This window comes from Phyllostomus hastatus, unplaced genomic scaffold (genome assembly GCF_019186645.2).
Source record: "Phyllostomus hastatus isolate PE091 unplaced genomic scaffold, TTU_PhHast_1.1 phas_contig_159, whole genome shotgun sequence".
NCBI lineage: Eukaryota > Metazoa > Chordata > Mammalia > Chiroptera > Phyllostomidae > Phyllostomus > Phyllostomus hastatus.
The window spans coordinates 5,430,597-5,450,715 of NW_025333640.1; the positions used below are offsets into that span (position 1 = coordinate 5,430,597).

The 20,119-nt window shown below is 50.7% G+C and overlaps 1 protein-coding gene across 8 annotated transcripts in view; it reads left to right on the top strand.

Moving 5' to 3' along the window:
* PTK2B (protein tyrosine kinase 2 beta) overlaps positions 1-20,119 on the top strand; it is a 116,954-nt gene that overhangs the window by 51,630 nt on the left and 45,205 nt on the right. For 7 of the 8 annotated variants that reach the window (XM_045831539.1, XM_045831533.1, XM_045831532.1 and 4 more), the window contains exon 2: positions 9,085-9,322. In XM_045831539.1, coding sequence (XP_045687495.1) covers positions 9,122-9,322 — 201 coding nt within the window. In that variant the 5' untranslated portion in view covers positions 9,085-9,121. Of the gene's footprint in view, positions 1-8,884; positions 9,001-9,084; positions 9,323-20,119 lie in introns of those variants that run through there. The other variant, XM_045831537.1, reaches the window with a different exon arrangement.

The window sequence follows — 20,119 nt, forward strand, 5'->3', positions numbered from 1 at the left end:
ATCCCAGTCTGGGGAAGAATTTTTGTTTTAATCTATATGAAGAACTTCACATTTATCCTACTTCACAAGCTGGGTTTCGTAACACTCGGCTTGTCTCGCCAGCCTGTGTGGACTTAGGGAGTTCTTTGTGGTCTGCAGTGAAAGTCACAGTCCCTCCTAATCCTGCGCTCAGCTTGGCGCTTCTTGTCTGATAACCACAAACTCCTTAATGCCTAATTAAAAGGTGTGAACAAGGGCCAATTAAAACAACAGCCAGTCCTCGGCCAACTATGGACATTTGATCAGCGGCCATGGGGAGAAACCATTTGACCAGTTGTGAATTCACCTCCTTGTCATCTGGCTTCTCACTAACCTCTTAGGAAAATGGGGAAGAACCCTGTCAAATGCCCAAATGAAGCGTTGATTCATCATGATGCCAATTTCCCTGCTCGCCAGCCGGCTCTGTAATTCACACAGAGAAGGGAGTGAGACTCACCGGTGTTGAAGGCTAGGGGAGAAAGAAAAGTTTGAGACCATGACTCCAAGTGAAGAGGTTGGAGAACGGTTCAGTTTGGGGTTAAAGATGACAAACCGTGTGGTTTTAGACCACGACTTCAAGTGGAGAAGTTGGAGAATGATTTAGTTTGGGGTTAAAGATGACATAGAGTGTGGTTTTGAGAATGACAACCATTCGGAGATTGGAGAGTAACAGAAGATCCTCGGAGGGAGGCACATGTCTTCGATTCTCTAGTGCACCTTGTATCTCGCGGCCTTCAAGTGCTGAGTGGTGCTGCTGCTGCGGGGACCAGGTGACATCGAGGTCAGAGGCAGGCTTGAGGCAAGCGACTCTGACGTCTGTCCCCTGCCCCAGGGTCTCTCACTGTTCAGGCAGTGGTATGCTGGAACCAGCTCCCACAGACCCGGCTGCGCCCATTTCTGCCCGAGCCTCTTGCAGTGAGGTCAACTTGAAATTAGCGATCACGGAAGCACTTACTGCAGAGCTATTGGCAAATGCTACAAACCAGGTCACAGTTGCTCTGGGTTGTCGTGGGACACATCCTGGCCTCCCTAGAATTGCTCCTGCTGCCTCCTCGCTCGGGCTTGTGCTTCTGCCTATGGCCAGAATTGTGTGTGTGTGTGTTTTTTTTAAGTGAAAAGCTGCTTCTCCACAGGGTAAAGTTCAAATTCTTTAGCATGTTGTTCCCATCTCGTCTCATTTCCCAACAGCCCTGTACTACCCTTGTCGGCAGCCTTACATCAAGTCATGTGGTTTCCCCATCTCGCTGGGTTGCCTGTTCCTGGGTTCCCAGGGCTCCTGCAAGTTCCCTTCTGAGCTCCTTTGGCACCGAGCTTAGATCCCTATCAGCCCATGTTGTATTCAGGCTGTTTTGTTTTCCTCTTCTTCCTCTTTACTGGGTCATGGGCCTCTGGTGGGCAGGGACCCTCTTCTGTTTATCTCCGTATGGTCGGAGTCCGGCATGTCCCCCACCACCCAGACATAGAGGGCAGGGCGAGGGGGGCATGGAGGAAAGCGGGAAGGTGGAAAGAGGGGAAGAGGAGAAGAAAAGCAAGAAAAGAGGGAAGAAAGGAGAGAAGGAGGGAGGGAGGATGGAGAGGGGGAAAGAGGAAGGAGGAAGGGAAGGGAGGGGGAGTGACTGAGGGAGGGAGAAAGAAGAAAGGGAAAGAACAGACCAGCCAAAGTCTCTCTGGAACTGGCAAATAAGGAGGAAGGTAAGCGACTGTTCTGGAGGATTGGAGCGATGGTGGAGACCAGAGGTCACACAGGATGTAAGAAAAGTCTGCCCAACTGCGGGGATGACATTTCTTGAACTAGTGAGGAGAACCGAGGCTCCGGGAACAAAGGTGGATGAGTGATGCATCCCCATTTCTCCCCTCCGGCCCCGGGAAGCCAGCCCAGGTCAGCTGACCTCTGGGCTGGCAGGTGCTGGCGAGAGAACGATCCCGAGTGGGCAATGCCTGAGAGGGGTGGTGGGCTGCTCGAGCCTCACTAAATGTTTTAGAATGACATTGAATTATAGTTGGTAATAATTGCCATTTTCCTGGTTCCTTCCTTTGGAAGGTAATGGGGAGGGGTGCTTGGAAAGGATGGGAGGGATTAGCCAAATGATAAATTGGGCGGGTCAGGAACAGGGAGGATGCTAGTCTGGTGGGAACTGAGGACCAAAAGGCCTTGGGCTGGGGAAGGCATGCTGTGTAGAGCCATTAGGGCTCAGCTTGCCCAGAAATGCAGGCCTGGCTCCCTGAGACTGCAAGGTCACTGCCAAGGAGTTAAGTGGCTGTTCTCAGCAGGCCTTTGCAGAGGAAAGGCAAGTGTTCCCCATTTTGTTGATGTGGAAACAGCAAGAGGAAGTGACTCAGAAATGGAGTGGAAATAAAGTGTGTCTTGTGACATTCTGGCTTCTGTGAGATCCAGAGGGCTGGTGTTCTGAAGGTGCTGTGAGGCTTCCTTCCACACATCTGTGGTGTGCTCGGGGCAGACAACGGCCCGAGATGTGGGCAGCGAGGAGGAGGCAGAGGTGGGCAGGTGGATGGGGGGGCGGGCGTTGTTGGAGAGGCAGCTTCAGAGAACTCGAGACAGAAGGGGCTGCCGCGACCACCCGATCCTGGGCTTGCCAGGCTAGTTTAATTTTTTACAAGTGAGAACTAGTGTGGGTCTCTGATGCTTTCTTCTGCCAAGTTACAGGCATTTAAAAAATACACGTGCCAGGGAGTTGCCATAAGTAATCTTTGATTCTCCAGAAATTTCTGTAGAATGGATAATGTTAGCCTCAGACCTCAAGAGAGGAAACCCAGACCTTGGGAGGTGACCTGGTCCAGAGGACATAACCAGTAAGTGGCAGGACGTTCACTCCTGGAAACAATGCGTTTTTAGCCTCAGCTCCCAGTGTCTGCTTTCATGTCTGGTTCCCCAAGAGGCCACGCTTCGCCGCCAATTTCCGTAGACTATTGTTGTCATTTCATTGGTGAACGAACATTGGAAGCACCTCAAAATGTGGAAGACATAATGTCAGAATGAAAGACTGCCCTGAAGCTGGAATACATTGAGCTTTATGGTAAATTCTCAACAATGTGCTTATTTTCTCCATTTTGCCATGGGCATGGATAACGTCATCCAAGGCCATCACCCACCTACCTGCTGCTGTTTGGGAACTCTGACACCTCTGGCCTCATGTCTCAAGGCACCAGAGCCAGTCAGTGGCAGAGCTGGGCACTAACTCCAAAGCACGGTGGCAGGATAGCCATGGCACCAGCCGTCTGGTCTTTGGCAGTTAACAAAGACTCTTGGGAAACCTGATGTGGGAGCAGATGCTGAGAGTCCCGAGGATAAAATACATTGTCTTGAGGATTGAAAGTTATGCCCTAAGCCCTGGCTGACATAGCTCAGTGGATTGAGCACGGGCTGGGAACCAAAGTGTCCCAGGTTCGATTCCCAGCCAGGGTACATTCCTGGGTTGCAGGCCAGAAACCCCAGCAACCGCACATTGATGTTTCTCTCTCTCTCTCTCTCCCTTCCTTTCCCTCCCTTCCCTCTCTAAAAATAAATAAATAAAATCTTTAAAAAAAAAAAAAGAAAGTTATGCCCTAGATTTAAGGGAGAATGAGAAGGGTACAGTTAGTCATGGAGGTGGCGCGATGTCATGGGAGAAGGTGCACGCACATCTGACTCATCGGACCTGGGTTTGAAACTTGTGTCCTCAGGGCTGCGGTGCCATACCAGGCTGGAGCGTTACTTAGGAAGGACCTCAGAGTTGGTGGTGTGATTGGGACAGCCACCTTGCTAGGCCTCAGTGTCCTCTCTTCCAGTCTGAGGCTGACATTCTCAACCCTACAGAACTTCCTTAGAGACCGAGAGATTGCTCACATACACTCCTGGGCACGAAGAATGCGTTCAGTGAGATGTAATGTGACCCCACAATGTCTTCAAGGGCAAGGTTGTGCTTTTCTGGGATATTGACCCCTGTAACCCTGATAGGACATCTTCCCACGCCAGGAACACAGCCCCGGGTACGGTGACAAACCAGAGACTCTGAAGGGGCTTAAATTCTGCTTCAGTTCCCCCTCCTTCAGGCAGGTGATTGTCTTACCGTTCAGGAAGAGTGTCATTTAATTTTCTTCCTGAAAACTTTGGAGATTGTGCAGCCTTTCTTAGTATGCATTGCAGATTTGGGCCAAGATGTTCTCATGGCCAATCAAAACTTTTCCTGTTTTAATTTGCGCCCATTTCCTTGTGTTTGTTATTCTTTGACTTGGACTTAGGCAGATCTGGGGGCTGGGAGGCAAGCTGGGGCCCACGGTGGCTCAGAGCCAGGGTTCTTGCTGCTGCGGCGGACGCACTCTCTGGCACCGTTCACGGGGTCCAGGACAGGCCAGGACGCAGGGAGCAGGGATTGCCGGGCTGGGGGTCCAGGTCTGGCCTGGAGAAAGGGGCTGGGCTTTTGGCTCACAGCTTGAGAGTCAGAGGATTTGTGATCACATGACTAAGTCCTTGCTTGGGAAGGGGTTATGCTCTCTAAGCCAGGAGGACTTCAGGATTCTTCACGGGCTGGGAATACTCAGTGCCGGGACCAGACCAATTTCTTTCTTCCTTTGTGCCGGTCTCAGTGGTATCAAGAGATGCTGCTTTCTTCAAAGAAAGATAGGAAAGTGGGAAAAACTTTGAATTTGGATTCAAATCTGCTTTGGGATCCAAGTTTGCTATTCAAGAAGTGAGAATCCTGGACCAGATGGCCTAAACTTTCTCGAGTATGTTTTCTCATCCGTACATGGGCATAATCATCCCCCCCATCTCCCAGGATTGTGGTGCAAAAAAACGTGTGTTTGTTTTAAGGCTTTAAAATCGTAATTATTTTGGAAATAAATAGCTCAAGGTGACTGTTGCACGGAACTGAAGGCAGAGAGAGGAGCTTGCATCAGGCTGCAGGTGAAGGTAGATTTGGGGGGACAGAAATGACTTGGCTAAAATATTTCAGGGGGGCCCTGGTGACCACCGTGAACGATGGTGCCCGGAGCAAGGGTCAGGGCACACTGATGAGTGTGAGAAAGCAGCGTCCTTCCGGCACGTCGGCGAAGGCCAGCATGCGTCACTCGGGGCGGGCCGTGCTCGGCCCGATGTACAACATGAGCATTTCTCCTCGGTCAGGAGGGGTCGGGGCTGACTCCTGAGTGGGCCGTACACTGTGCGGGCTGAGCAGGGGTCAACTCTCATGCTGTGGTTTCTCAGCATTACATTTTTTTTCTCAATAATTTTTTTAAAGAATAGTTGTAGGGTCACAACAAAATTGAAAGGAAGGTCCAGAGATTTCCTACATACCCCTTGCCCCCTCACCCCGCACAGCGTCCCCCACTGTTGACATCCCCCACCAGAGCGGGACATTTGTTACACCATGTTGACACACCACAGCCACCTGAAGTCCATTGTTTAGAGTTGTACTCTCGGTGTCATGCATTTATTTGTCCAAACTCACAGGACGTACAACCCTAATATAAACTATGGACTTGGGGTGATTTTGACGTGTCAGAGTAGGTAGGTCCACGGTGTAACAAATGTTCCACTCTGGTGGGGGATGTCAGCAGTATCATTCAGACTACGTTCATTGCCCCCCAAACCTCTGTGCTTCCCCTAGTCGTTCCTCCTCCCTCCAAACCCTGGCAACCACCTGGCCTTTTTATTGTCTCTGAAGTTTTGCCTTTTCCAGAATGTCGTGTGGTTAGAATCAGAGAGTACCTCGCCTTTCAGATTGGCTTCTTTTACTTAGTGATACACATTTAAGGTTCTTCCACATCTTTTCATGGCTTACCAGAGCATATTTCTTAGCAATGAGTGCTATTCCATTGTCTGGCTGCACCACAGTTTATTTATCTACCCACCTACTGAAGGGCATCTCGGTTGCCTCTAAGTTTTGGCAATTGTTATGAATAAAGCTGCTGTAATGTCCATCTGCAGATTTCTGTGTAGACACAAGTATTCCACTCCTCTGGGTAAATACCAAGAAGCATGACTGCTGGGCTGTATGCTAAGAACATCTTTAGTTTTGTAGGAAACCGCACTGCTGTCTTTCAGAGTTGGCACCAGCAATGAATGAGAGTTCCCGTTGCTCCGCATCCTTATTACACATGTGTATTTGTCTTCCTGGTCCCTCAAGTTGAGAAAAGGGCTGCATTTCACTGCACCATTGGCTGTAGCTGCACAGGTTTAAAAACACTGTGGGAGTCTAATCCCTTTCTACCCCCTCCCTACCTGAGACTCTGCCCTGGCCTCTGTCCCACATCACGGGTTCTTTCTGATCTCCTGCTCTACCTCCGCTCCTGCACTCTGCCTTTCCGAAAGGGTTCATCTCCCTCACTCTTGTTTTCAGGAAATGATGCACATGATGTGTGCAAACAGGGCTTCTTAGACAACACCAGCCAGATCTCTTGAATTTTACTGACGTCTTATTTCTATGCAACTATTCTCCTTCACACTCTTCCCTGGTGTCTCAGGGAGTCCCTGGAGGGGTCTCCCATTGGCTCATTGCATTAGCACTGTTTGGTTGAAAAGATTACCTGGGCTAGGAGGACATATCCCAGATGGCAGCCCCCCACCGCCTTCATTCTGAATGCCCAGAAGCTGTGTGGTATAACCTGCAGACGCGAATATAATGTTCTTCTTTCCAGCTCTGAGTTCGAGTTCCCGCCAGCCAATATGGCAGCCCTAACTCTGCCCCGGTTTCCACATGGCCTTTGGAGTGCAGGCCCTCTGGCTTCCCTTAGTAGGAATTGGTCCCTGGGCATAGACACCGTCTGCCACTTCATTTTCTTCCTCCCCCAGATACCTGTTTTGCAAAACTGTTTCATGAAGGCCCTTCCTGGAAACTAGTCTGTACAAACAGAAGCTGGGATGGTGGGGCCCCTGGCTCAGCAGATTCAGCAAATCCCGAATCTGTGTGTGTTGGTTACTTCTTTGTGTGTCTACTGTGCCGGGTTATCCCTATAAAGATAAACCGTGGAGCGAGGAGTGCACACTCTTCAGGGGCAGGACGCCTTTCCCTCATTTTCACATCAGGTAGCAGATCTGTCACTGTTCCCCCTGGCAGCCCCTCGGGCCTGGTCATTTCTGTATCTTCCCGTTTTCTTCTCCGCGCTCGCATCTGCGTCTTCGTGCCTGAGGACGTTCTCTGGCTCCCGAGTCTACTCTGTCCTTGTGCAGAACTGGCCAAAAGGCTGGGGACGATGGCTGTGAGAAATGGAATAGAAATGCCCAGGCCCCTTCCTCCCTGGGGGGAGTGGCTCGCCCTGTGGAATTACCGCGCAGTTGCCCAGGTGCCGATAACTGAATCAGTAACTCTCCTTTGGCCGTTGTCCCCTCCCTGTCACACACCCCCTACTCCTGCAGTGGCTTTCCTCTCAGGCCACTTCCCCTTGAGTCCCGTTGAGGGTCTGGGGAAGTGTAAGTACATGTCTTTTACATGGCGGAGTACTGGCACACAGGACATGTGTTGAGAAAGACATTTGTTGAGAAATGATGGATACTTCTACAGTGTTCATATTAGTCTCCAAAACAAAACAGACTGGAGGTTCTTTTCTCCATTTGTCTTGTCCCAAATTTTGGCTGCCCTGTGGACTAAGGCCGCTGTTTGGCCCAGTGTCTGGCTGTCCCCAATGGAAGGGACATGCCCTACTCCTTTCCTCATCCTCATGGCCCCCTTTTTGTGTCTCCTAATACACATGGCTTTTCCCCCCTGAAGGAACGACCCTTCGAAGCTAGTGACTGAGTGTGTGTGCATCTTCCGTTCTCGCACCCAGCAAAGTGTGAATGAACGAACACAGACTTTGCTTCTGCTTCTAAAGTATTTGACTCTGCATTTGTATTTTAACAATCCTAACTGTCTTTTTGCCCCTAACGTCTGGTCTAGGGATATCCCCTTAAGTGTCCCCCAGGCTTTTGTTAGAAGGGAGATATCTTTCTGTAAGTATGGGTTCAGAATGGGAGCGAAGCTTGGTCTAGAGCAGTGGTTCCCAGCCCAGGCTTATGTTAGAAAAATCCTTGGAAATTTAAAAATGCCAATGCCAGGCCTCCCTGCAGACCAACTCAGTGGTGATCTCTGAGCACAGGGCCTGGATCCAGGCTTTTTTAAAACCCACCCAGGGGATCTTAATGCAGAGCTGAGGTCGACATCATCGGGAACCATCATCGGACTGGGGAACTATCGCTTCCTTCGGGCCCTCCTGCTGGGGATGCGGGTGGGTGGAGGGAGTACACTCAGCAGTGTCATGTTGGATCGCAAGGACCAGTTTTGCTGAGATTCAGGGTGAACTAAATATTCCTAGGGGGTCTTATCATCCGTATAAGCGTCAACCAAACTGTCATCAGGCCTGGGTGGGTGGGTCTTCTAGGGGCCCTGCCCAGCCCCCTTCGTCCCAGCAGAAAAGCTTCCCAAACTGGGCAGCTAGAGTGATGTTCCTCTTGAATTCTCCTGCATGCAGTGAATGATGTGCTGTGTGATGAGTTTCCGTGGACGGAGGCGTCCTGCCTGGAAGCTTTGGGTTGGCGGCTTCGGGTGGGGGCTTACACAGCCAGCAGCTATGATAGCCTGGCCCCTTCTCCCCCAACTTGGGCCCTTTCCTGCCTTCTCCCTCCAGGCCACCCTGTTTTCAGTTCTGTTTCTTCTTGGTTTTTCCTCTGTGTCCCTGCTTCTCTCCTGCTATTTTCCACTGTCCTGTTTGCTTTTTCTGCTCAGCTGTGCCTTGGAAGCATGCTGTGGCCGCCTCCTCTCACAGCTTCGTTTGCAGAGTGTGGGCCCCTTGCCTGGGAGCCAGTGTGGGAGGAGAAAAGGAATGGAGAGAGGGGACTTGTGGAGGAGAGCGCTTACAGCCTGGGAGTTGGAGGTCTGGGTTTCATACCTGGATGTTTATGCAAACTGATCCTTTGTGCTTCAGCTTCCGCTAGTCAAAAAATCCCAGTGCCTTTAAGAGAGGTTTCTGGGAATGGGAGAATGTGTTGTCTGCGTGGGTCTCAGCTCGGTGCGTGCTGTCCCAGGGGGAGGGGGTGAGGCATGTGGGCTTTCACGGACTCGCGTCAGGGCTGTCCCTCTGCTGTCTCTGCAGGACTGCGATGCGCTGGCCCTAGCTGCCGTCTGAGAGGATGTCTGGGGTGTCCGAGCCCCTGAGCCGAGTGAAGGTGGGCACGTTAGGTCGGCCGGAAGGCCCCCCTGAGCCCATGGTGGTGCCAGTAGACGTGGAAAAGGAAGACGTGCGGATCCTCAAGGTCTGCTTCTATGGCAACAGCTTCAACCCTGGGAAGAACTTCAAACTGGTTAAATGCACTGTGCAGACCGAGATCCGGGTGAGTGTGGCAGGTGGTGCCTGCTCCGTGTGTCTGTCTGTTTCTCCCTCTCCTTCCTGGGCGGCCGAGTGGCTCTCCTTCAGCCTAGCAGGCTCCCCTGGAGCCACCCCTGGGCCGGGGGCACTAATGGAGAAGTTCTCAGCTTGCAGAGCCAGGCCTACTCTCAAAGAGTCTGCAACCCACTTCGCTAGTGGCCTGGGGGACAGATTGTATAGCTTTCGTTAGAACCCCAGACCATTTGCTTGGTCTTTGATTCAACTCATTTCCACTTCTTAAATATATGTGACATTTAAGTCTCTGTAAGAGTTGTAAGAGCTCCCACTCTCAAAGAGTTTACACCCTGGTGGCATTGGAATTAGAGAGCTACACAAGTGATGAAATTGAAAATGGAGCAAAAATGGTATAAGACACGTGCTGGGTGCGCAGACATGGGAGTTGGTGGGGGTGTTTAGAGGATGGTAATGCACTAGAGACACCCTAGAGCAGGCGCATGGTTGGCAGGCCCTTTCCGAGGGCCCAATACATCAATACATTGGCTCATTCCTACCCAGGGTCATAGAATCTGTTTTGCAAGTCCAGGTACCCACCACCGTCAGGATACCTATGCACCAGGAAGCCAGTTCAGCTTAGCCAAATATATAAGACCTTGTCATCAGAAATAGAGTTACAATGCAGTGATTGACTTAAGTGCCTATGTTTATTGAGCAATTACTGTGTACAGCCCGGATCAATTCCTCTAGATACATTATCTCACTGCATTTTCCCAGCAGGCCCATGAGGTTAGGTAACCGTGACCACGTCCCCTTTTACTGCCCTTTCTATTCCTTTGTAATGACGCAAATGAAAGCCAAACTGGTTCTCAAAATGTTGCGTGGGGATGGTAATTTGGACAGCAGAAAAGCAGGGGACTTTTGGGAATACTAACCGGGTCTGAGAAAGCTGGGTGAAGTAGTGCCAGTCCTCTCATTACCACTCCTCCCCATCCTAAAAGTCAGTATCGCCCAAACTCAGTGAGTGTCTCTCCTGGTCGGTGCTGGCAGCACCCTCTGCACATCTGTCTTCCTGTCTGCCTTCCATCCATTACAGCACGCACTATGCTTCAGCACACCGGAGTAATTGATTAGGTCACTGCCTGGAGAGTTATCACAATTGATTATGGTTTGGTTACTCCCTCTGTTTCCTGTAACTGATTTGATTGGGGCCTTATTTGCTCATCTCATGGTCCCGGAAATGTAGGTACAATCGTGTACTTAGACTAAGCCCCGGGTACCTTCTTCCAGGAGGGTCTTTTCATCTCTTTAACCCTCTGCTTCTGGAGTCTTCCTTTGGGTGTATCATCTTTACAGATAGCTGATGCCATCCATTGTGGGTTTAGCTGGTGTAACTTTCAGAGGTTAACCTGACTTCCAAGTTTGGGGGCACCTCCCTGCCTTTTTGCTGAAAACCAGAGAGCGCCTGGATGGCCTGGATCAGGGTGTGTTCTGTGGAGTCAGTGAAAAGGGACCTGGAGGACAGGCCAATCTGAAGCAGCCACTCTGAGGGGAGCAGAGGGCTTTCCATGCGGAGGGGCAGCGAGAACAAAGGCAGGGAGGCTGCTCAGCGGTGAGTGGTTTGGTTGGGCTGCAGTGTGGCTTACATTAGAAAAGTGCCTACAGTAGAGATCAGAAGGGGAAGGTGACAGCAGGTAAGGGAGGGCCCAGAACACCAGGCTGAGGAGTTTGGACCTGTTCAGGTGTATGGTTTGTAAGCCGGGGAGAGGCTTTCCTGGAGCTGTCTGATGTCTTGCTGGGTGTTTAAGGGGAACAAACACAACAGGCTCCAGCAAGGGCAATGAGGCCCAAGTCTAAGAAGAATGGCCAGCACCCAAGGTGTTATCTGGAGGGGTATGAGAACAGAGATGGAGAACGAAGAAAGATGTGATGGCCTTCTAGGAATTTATGTCCAAGCCTTCTGGGTTTTCCTGTTTCTAATCCTTCAGGCAAAGATCACCTGTTTATTGCCAATAGCCATGGTTTTAAAGCCAACTAGACCTTGAGCCAAATACTGCTTTCTACCTGTAGGTTATATGGCCTTATAGACCTAATACCTAACCATCCTGGCTTCAGCCTCCTCATTGGGTATCATGCCCATAGGTAGCCTATTGTAAGGATTAGAGATGATAGATGAGAAGTGGCTACATATAGCAGGAGCTCAATCTTTGGAAGCTATTGATTGTATAGGTATTAGATTGTTACCCCGCTCAGGAATCTCCACGGTTTTCTAATTACTCATAGAATAAAGTTCAAATTGTCTTTTCTTAATGTTTACCCATGCATTCATCATATTTTCAAATAGAGAAGTAAGATGATCAGATTTGTGTTTTGAAGCAGTACATAGTATCCTGCAAGATGTTAAGAGGTGTTTCATGGAGAAGGGGTTTTATGGTCAAGAAGTTTGAGAAATGCCTGGGTAGTTGATTCCGAACAGATTTCTTTGCAACAGGACTTATCAGAACCTTCAATGTGCGGCTATACATTGCGGGTCACTAAGAGCAGGGCCCCAAAGGGGATGTTTTCTTACACAATCCACTTCTTAATTGCCTAAGAAACCCTTCTTTGAAAGTTGGACTACTAGTTCTATGGAAAATCATTTAGGGATCCCTAAACTCTGACAGCAGTGCAAAAAGGGAAGGAGAGAGGAAAGGCTAGCAAGTGGGAGATGGATGAGGAAGCTGTGGCCGAAATGCTGGTGGGAAATGATGAGGACCTGAACTAAGGGAGCAAAGACAAGTCGTCAATAGATCTGAATGCATCCGAGGAGGCAGAATCAACAGAATTGATGATTAACTAGATACGGGGAGGGAGAGAGGTAGGGGACAGGATGACTCAAACTTTTGCTTGGACAGTTGAATGGGTGTTGATACCATTCATTAACCTAACACCAGAGAAAGAAGGGGACTTCTGAGATTTCAGCTGTCCACATATCGTGTTTATGAAACAGCCCCGTGGAGGGAAGTGGGCCTGGAGTTCAGGAGGGAGAAGGGACCCAGACCTGAGGATTTTGGAGTCATTGTGCAATGCACACCATGTGAACGGATAGAATCATCCACAGAGAATGAGTGGAGCCAGTGAAAAGAATTAGGAAATCTTGGGAAACCAACTTCTGAGGGGCTGGTAGAGAAAGAAGAACAAATGAAGGAAAAAGATGAATCATCCAGAGAAAGATCAAAAGAAACAAAAGAACAGGCAGAGGAGACAATGGAAGAAGATACTTTGAGGAAAGAGAGGTAGCAGTGTCACAAAGATCAAGTCAGATAAGGCTAAAGATAGATTTACTGGTTTCAGCCACAGGTAACATGATGACTCTTTGATGGAAAGTCTCAGTGGGGAGACGGGGGTAAAGGCACCCTGCAGGTGGTCAGAGAGTGGGGCCAGTGAGCACGGGCAGCATTTCAGAGAGATTACGATCAGGGGGGCAGGGAAGAGAAGGCGAGAGAAACGGTGTCACCAGCAGAAGGAAAAGCATATGAGAAGGTCGTGAAGTGGAAATGCACAGGACAGGTTTGAGGCTAACGAATGGCCAAGGGTAGCTATTTAGACCACATTAACAATTTTGGATATTACCTGCTCTCTTGTGGGAAGTTACTGATTTAGTTGAAGCACAGCAATGACCTGAGATTGGAGGAAATAGACTGGGGACAGGGTGACTCAAACTTTGAGGAAGGCAAGAATGAGTGTGGGGAGGTGTTAGGTGGCTATTGAAGTAATCCAGAAGACAGGTGATGGTATCTTAGATTAGGGTTGTAGTCATGGTGATGATAGTGTTGACGGTAATGATGGTGGTAGTGATAATGACATTTGTGATGGTGCTGATGGTGATGGTGGTGATAATGAAGGTGGTGGGAATGGTGATGGTGCTGATGGTGATGGTGGTGGTGATGATGACAGTGATGATGGTGGGGATGGAGGCTGCTGCTGCTGATGATAGTGATGAGGATGGTGGTGACGATGATGGTGATGCTGCTGCTGCTGAAGGCCAAGGTGGTAGGCTGATGATAGCAGCTAGCACTTTTGAAAGCACAGCATATGCATTATCCTACTGACTTCTCAAAAGAACCCTATGAAGCACATAGTGTTACCGTCTCCACTCTGTGTATAAGGAAGTAAGGTCTAGAGGAGTTAAGCAAATTGCTAGTAAGTGGCAGAGCCTATTTGCAAACCCAGTCAATCCACCTCCGGAGCCTGCACTCTTAACCACCATGGTGTGTGGAGAGAAGTAATTATAACGCGAAGAATTTAGGAGATGGAAATGAAAGGTTCTGCTGAAGGACGGGAGGTGCAGGAGCAGGGAAGAAGGAGGTGTCGAGACCGGCAGCCCTGCCTCAGGTGGACAGGGTCCCACTCCCTAAAATGGAGAACACATGAGGAGAAGCTAACTGGGGAGTGTGGAGGTCGCAGTCCAGTTTTGAGCCTGTCAAGGGCAATTGAGAGGTTCTGACGTTTTCATGTGAAAATGCTGGGTAGACTGTTTGAGACACGGTTCTAGAGGAGAGACCTGGGCTGGACACAGATGTTTGAGTGCTGTTGGCCTCCGAGTGGCAGTGGGAGCTGTGGCAGTGGGAGCCGTGGCAGTGGGTGAGATCATTAATGAAAGAGCCCCGAATGGGTTCATCATCTACTCCACAAATGTTTGTTGCGTGCTCCAGGTACCTGCACCGTGCTTGCTGTGGCCTGGGAAATACCATCACACCTCAAAACTCAGACGTCCTCCCTGCGTTCATGGAGCTTCCAGGCCAAGGGTGAACCTGGCACTGACTCACACTAATGAATGAAACTTTACAAGTGGAGGCAGGTACCCTGGCAGGAAGAAAGAGGTTCTGTGAGAGTACAGTACAAAAGATCTTGGCTCAAACATCGAGAAACAGCTTTGCTATTCAGGGCCTGTTTGTGGACGCTGCATCCAGCCTCGTCGGTCCAGACCGAGTGTCCCTGCCTGAGACCCTCCTGGAGTGGCCCCTCCCACCCTCTGCTTCCCGACCTCTTCTTGCACTTTCCTGCCCTAGCTGGGTTTTGTCCTTTGATGGGTTTTTCTACTTTCAGCTCCATAGTTTCTTTCACCATCCTTCCCCGTGCCCAAAATGCTGCCAGCCCTTTCAAACTTGCCAAGCTCTTGTCCTTCCCTAGAAACACTCCTCAAGTCCCAGCACCCCCGTCTAGCTGCGTCTGGTCAAACAGACACAATCCAGAACCACCTTGGCGCAGTCCATTGCTGGCACATTTCCAAATCATAGTCAATCCATGCGTACTTGATGAATTCATGTGTTTCTTTTTATTCTCCACTTCTTTCTGTGTGAATACAATAGCCTCATGATGCTTTCTCTGTGTTGTTAAGAGCTGTGTGAATAAGAGCAGGCCCTTGGGCGTAGGGCCCAGCAGACATTAGGTAGGTGTTGAAGAGAACTGAGCAACAAGCTGAGTTTTGCTCCCCCTGATTTTCCGTTTCCCTTTTGTTTGACATTTGTTGGAAATTGTGTTTGTTTAGGAGCTCTGAATCTCTGCAGCAAGTGGAGGCTTATATCATTGTATATTTCTCTAACATGCTAATTTGCTTGTCTGGGAAAGGGGTTAAGATAACACTTTGTAAACACCCAGCACAGTGCCACCCAGACGTGCCCACACAGGGCATCTCTCTGACTCTTACAGCCTCTCTTTCATATTCTCTCCCTCTCCCTCGCTCTCTCTTTCTGCCCCCCTGCTCACTCCTCCCCACCCCCTCTCCTTTCTCCTTCTCCTTTTTGCGCACTAGGGTACGTTGGATATGTTGACTGTATGCCCTGGTCTGCCTCACACCATCCCAGTCTGCCCACTGTGCCCAGGGGTGACAGGCGACACTGTCCCTGCCAATCTCAAGAACATCGTGATTCTTGGGATAAGTCATCTGTCTGGTCGCCTACTGCTAAGTGCCATATTTGTTCCTCTCTCTGCCACACACTGACTTGCTGAAAGTGTGTTTTCTCTCTCTGGCTAATCCCAGATGACACGCTCTCTGCCTGGGCCCATCTCTGTCCACCATTGGGCCATCCGTATCTCAAAGGCGGACCTTAAGCAGAAGAGCAGGCACTTGTCAGTGATGTGGTGTGGTTCCCAGGGTGCAGAGAGGGCCCCCACTTCCAAGCGCCTCTCCCTCAGCCAGCCTCTGCGACGCTGAAAAGCCATGTTCAAGATTCACGCTTGTTTTTTTCTCAGAGCATCACCCCGCTTCGAATCCACATCTGCATCCCCGGGAGGCACAGAGGCAGAGCCATCCTGTGCCCTTCCCACCAGGTCCAGGTGTGTCCCCTCCCCTCAGAACAAGGCTCTCAGGCTGCAGGGTGGCCCGTGGGTGCCACTTGTCTGATGTGTGAGGAGGGCGGAGTCCAGTCCCATACAGCCTGCTCCCCACATGCTGGTGCTCACTGTCTTCCCCAGCGAGTCCAGTGGCCACACAGCTCACCCCAGAGTGTTCCCAGAGAAGCAGACTTCGGATATCGTGGTCCATTCTGCTCTTTCCTAATCAGAAGAGCATCCCAGTTAGTTCGGAGTTTCTACCTACACTGAACCGGACGCAGGGTGTTATGGGCTGCGTGTCTCCCACCCCCGAATTCCTGTGCCCAAGCCCTGACCCCCAAAGGGGAGGTGTTAGGAGGTGAAGCCTCTGGGAAGTCTCGAGGTTTAGATGAGGTCACGAGGGCTCCCGTGATGGGATTCGTGTCCTTGTCAGAAGGTGGAGAGACCCGAGCTCTCTCCCTGCTATGTGGGGACACGGCGAGAAGGTGGCCATCTGCAAAAGAGGAAGAGGGCTCTCACCCCAAAGCCAAACGAACTATGAGAAGTCAATGTCTGTCGTCGAGGCCACCCAGCGGCTGGTGTTCTGTTTCAGCAGCCGGCTGCTCCGTGTGAGCAGAGGAGGAGCCTCCAGCCCACGGTTCATCCGCTCAGGTTCTTTGTTTCCAGAACAATCCCCGCTGCCTGCCTTCAGGTGCCTCTAGGGGGAAGAGCACAAGGTTGAGGCGCAAGAAGGGCAGAAGGCAGGGTTGCCTGTCCTGGGAAGTTGCTGTTTCTAACAGAAAGGTTACCCTACAGAGAGTGAGCAAAGCCGGACAAGGCCCACTGACCCCCACCACCCCCCGTATGTGAGAACAGTCCCTGGAAACCTGAGAGGAAAGGGTTCAGCCAGGAAACCACAAACTGTTACCACAGAGACACTCACAGCGACGAAAAAAGAGGTACATTCACAAGGACCTTCTCCTTTCTGCACCCCCCTCACTTCCTGCGTGTGCGCACCAGGCCAGCCGCCCCTACCACAGCCGTCTGCAGGTGGGGGCTCCAGCGCGCAGGGCTCTGGGCCTCTCTTTATTTATCTGTATGACTGCATCCATTATATCGGCAGATTAGCAGTCAGGTGCCTGTGGTTTCATTTCTATTTTTGCTCTGGTGGTTGCATTTCTGAATGTCCCGGTTAGAGAGAGGCTTTTATCACATCAAAATGAATGCATTCAGAGTGGGATGTTATGTTCACTTTTATTATTTTGTTCATCAATCACTTTTTGAAAAAAAATGATCCCTTAGGTGTATTGAGACCTTGGAACTTGTGCAGCTATTGTTCTTGGTTTCTAGGGCTGCTCTAACAAATTACCACAAAACCATCCCCCTCCCCCGAAAAAGGTGGTTTGAAACAAGGGAACCATGTTCTCTCACGCTTCTGTAGGCTGGCGGGGTGGCGCCACCTCTAAAGGCTCGAGGGGAGGAAGCTCCCTTGCCTCCTCCAGCTTCTGGTGGCTCCGGGCTGCCTCGGCTTTATGGCCGCGTGACTCCTGTCTCTGCCTGTCTCCACGTCCCCTTCTCCTCTCCTCTCTGTGTGCCTTTTACAAGGACACGTCATTAGATTTAGGAGCCACTCAGATAGTCCAGAATGATCTCGTCTTGAGATCTTTGACTTAAGCACCTGTGCGAACCCCTTTTTCCCAGTGAGGTTCCAGGGGTCAGGATGTGGTCGTATCTTTTGGGGGCCACCATTCAGCCCACTATGGCCATCAGCTGGGATCACAGTGTCTGTCACTGGTGCCCCCATTCAGCTGCACACACACCCGTGTACACAGTGTGCAGGTGCCCGTGAGCAATTTGCACATACAGGCACACCCACGCTGAGGCTCAGAGCCCAGTCAGGAAGTGGCCACGGAGCGCAGACTGGTGAAAGCCTCTTTTCCTGCTGCCGCCCGGGGTTCTCAGTGGCCAGGCAGCCTGTGGCCGGCCTGCGCCCTGGCACAGTATTTCCCGTGACGTTGTCAGGCTATGTGATGCCACAGGCTGGCCCCTTGTCACTCTTCAGGTGATCTCATCCAGTCACATAGCCTGAAATTCTGATTTTGACCAGCGGTGCCCAAATTTGTAGTGCTGGCTCTGATCTCCTGCCGTGACTCCAGCTCGCTCTCCGCCTGCCTCCTCGCCAGCTCCACGGGGCGTCTAACTGCCACGCAAAGGCCCAGACTTATAATCTGCTCCTGAAAGTCTCCTTCTCTCCCAGCCTTTCCTAGTTCCGTTCATCGCAGCTCCGTTCGCTCAGGTGTGTCAGAGTCATTCTCGGATTCTTTTTTCTCTCACACTCTGTACTTAATCCTCCGGGAAATGCTGCCAACCCTACCGTCAAAACGTATCTGGCCCTGGCCAGGTGGTTCAGCTGGTTGGAGCATCATCCCGTATACCAAAATGTTGGGGGTTCATTCCTAAGTCAGAAAACATACATAGGTTGTGGGTTCGATCCCCAGTCAGGGTATATGGGAGGCAACCAACTGATGTTTCTCTCTCACATCGATGTTTATCTCTCTTTCTCTCTAAAATCAATAATGTGTCCTCGGGTAAGGAGTAAAAAAAAAAGATCTGAATTCTGACCACTTTATTCTCACCATCTGCACTGCCTCTACTCTGGTCCAGGCCATCAGCATCTCTTACCTTTTGCCTCCTAACTGCTTCTGCCCTTATGCCCCTGTGCATTCTACAGGTAGCAGCCATGGTGAATTTTTAAAACGCAGGTCAGTTAGAGGGATATATTTGAGGTATAGCTTAGATCGAAGCCGTAGATCATATCGTTACTCTACTTTAAACTCTCCAGTGGTCCTGTGTCACTCAAAATAAAATCTAAAGTCCTTACCTTGGTCTACAACAAGGATCAGCTAACAATGGCTTGCAGGCCAAAGATGGCCCATGACTTATTGTTGTAAATAAAGTTTTATTGGAACACAGCCACGCTCACTTGTTTACATATTGGCTATGCCTGCCTTTGAGCTACAACAGCAGAGCTGGGTAGTTGTGACAGGAGCCATATCACCCACAAGCCGAAAATATTTACTTCCTGACCCTTTACAAAAAAACAGGCCTGGCCTAGTTTTCTCCCATCACTCCCTTTATGCCCTCTCCTCCCCAGCCCCACCAGCCTCTGCTGAACTGCTCAGATGCACCAAGCACCCTGGGGCCTCCCACATGCCGACCTTGGGGCTTCTGTGCTCGCTGGTCCTTTTCCCTGAAGGACCCTTTCCCCACAAGGCCACCATCTCTCCCTTACTTCCTTTGGGGACCTACGCCAATGCCGCATTATCAGAGAGGACTTTGCTGGCCACCTTGTTAAAATAGCAGCCCCCTGTCATTCTGGGGCCTTGGCCTGCTTTGTGTGACTTCTTAGCACTTGTCAGAACCTGAGATAATGTTATGCATATTTGTTACTGTTTAGCCTCCTTCGCAGTAGAAAATAAACCCATGAGAGGAGGGCTTTGCTTTTATTTCCCAATTTGTGGAATTCATCAATGAGCAATTATTTAATGATGGATGGATGGATGGGTCAATTTTAGTCCTAAAACCAACAGCAGCTGCCTAGAACTCCTATCTCAATTCTGAGTTCCAGAGGAGGAGAAAGAGTTTCTCAGTGACCTGGGGTGTGCAGGGTGGCACCTTGGGTCTGTGGCAGCAAATGCCCAAGAGGGGCTGTGAATAGAGTTTCTGTAACGCTCCATCCGTGCTCCCAGATGAGGCAGGTGGTCTGACCTGTGTTTTGAGGGGAACAGAGGGAGAGAGAGAGGGAGAAACACCATGTTGTGAGAGAGAAATATTGATCAGGTTGCCTCTTGTATGCACCCCCAGTGGGGACCAAACCTGCAACCCAGGCCTGTGCCCTGACCGGAAATCAAACCTCCAACCTTCTGGTTTACGGGATGATGCCCCAACCAACTGAGCCACAACAGCCAGGGCCAGAAAGTTTTTAAAGTACTAGGTTTCCAAGTCCCGTCACAAATTCACTGAATCACAGGCTCCAGAGCACTGGGAGCCATCGCGGCTGCAAAGGCCCCACGCCTGCCTGCAGGATGCCCAGCTGGCTCCCCCGGGCCCGGGAGATAATTATCAGCAATCAGGGGTGGGGGGAGCCCCAGGGAGTGAGGTCATCATTACAGAGTCTGAGAACCCACGGGACACTGAGTCTGAAAGGGTCTGTGACAAGGTGGCCGAGGAGGGCCACATGGAGGGGGAGGGGAGTCCGTAGTGCACGTGGCTGGTCAGAGGGGGTGCCAGGGCTCTTCCGTGTTCGCCCGCCCAGCACTCGTCGGTCTCCACGCAGAGGCCGCCTCCTGGAGGGCAGGGCTCTGCCTTGTTCTCCATTGGATCCCCAGTGCGCACGCAGAGCCCAACACGAAGTAGACACGCAGTGGATGTTTGTAGAATGAATGAATGGACTGACACCTGGAGGGTGCTCATGCGAGGCCAGTCATCTGCTAGATCACTTGATAGGAAGACC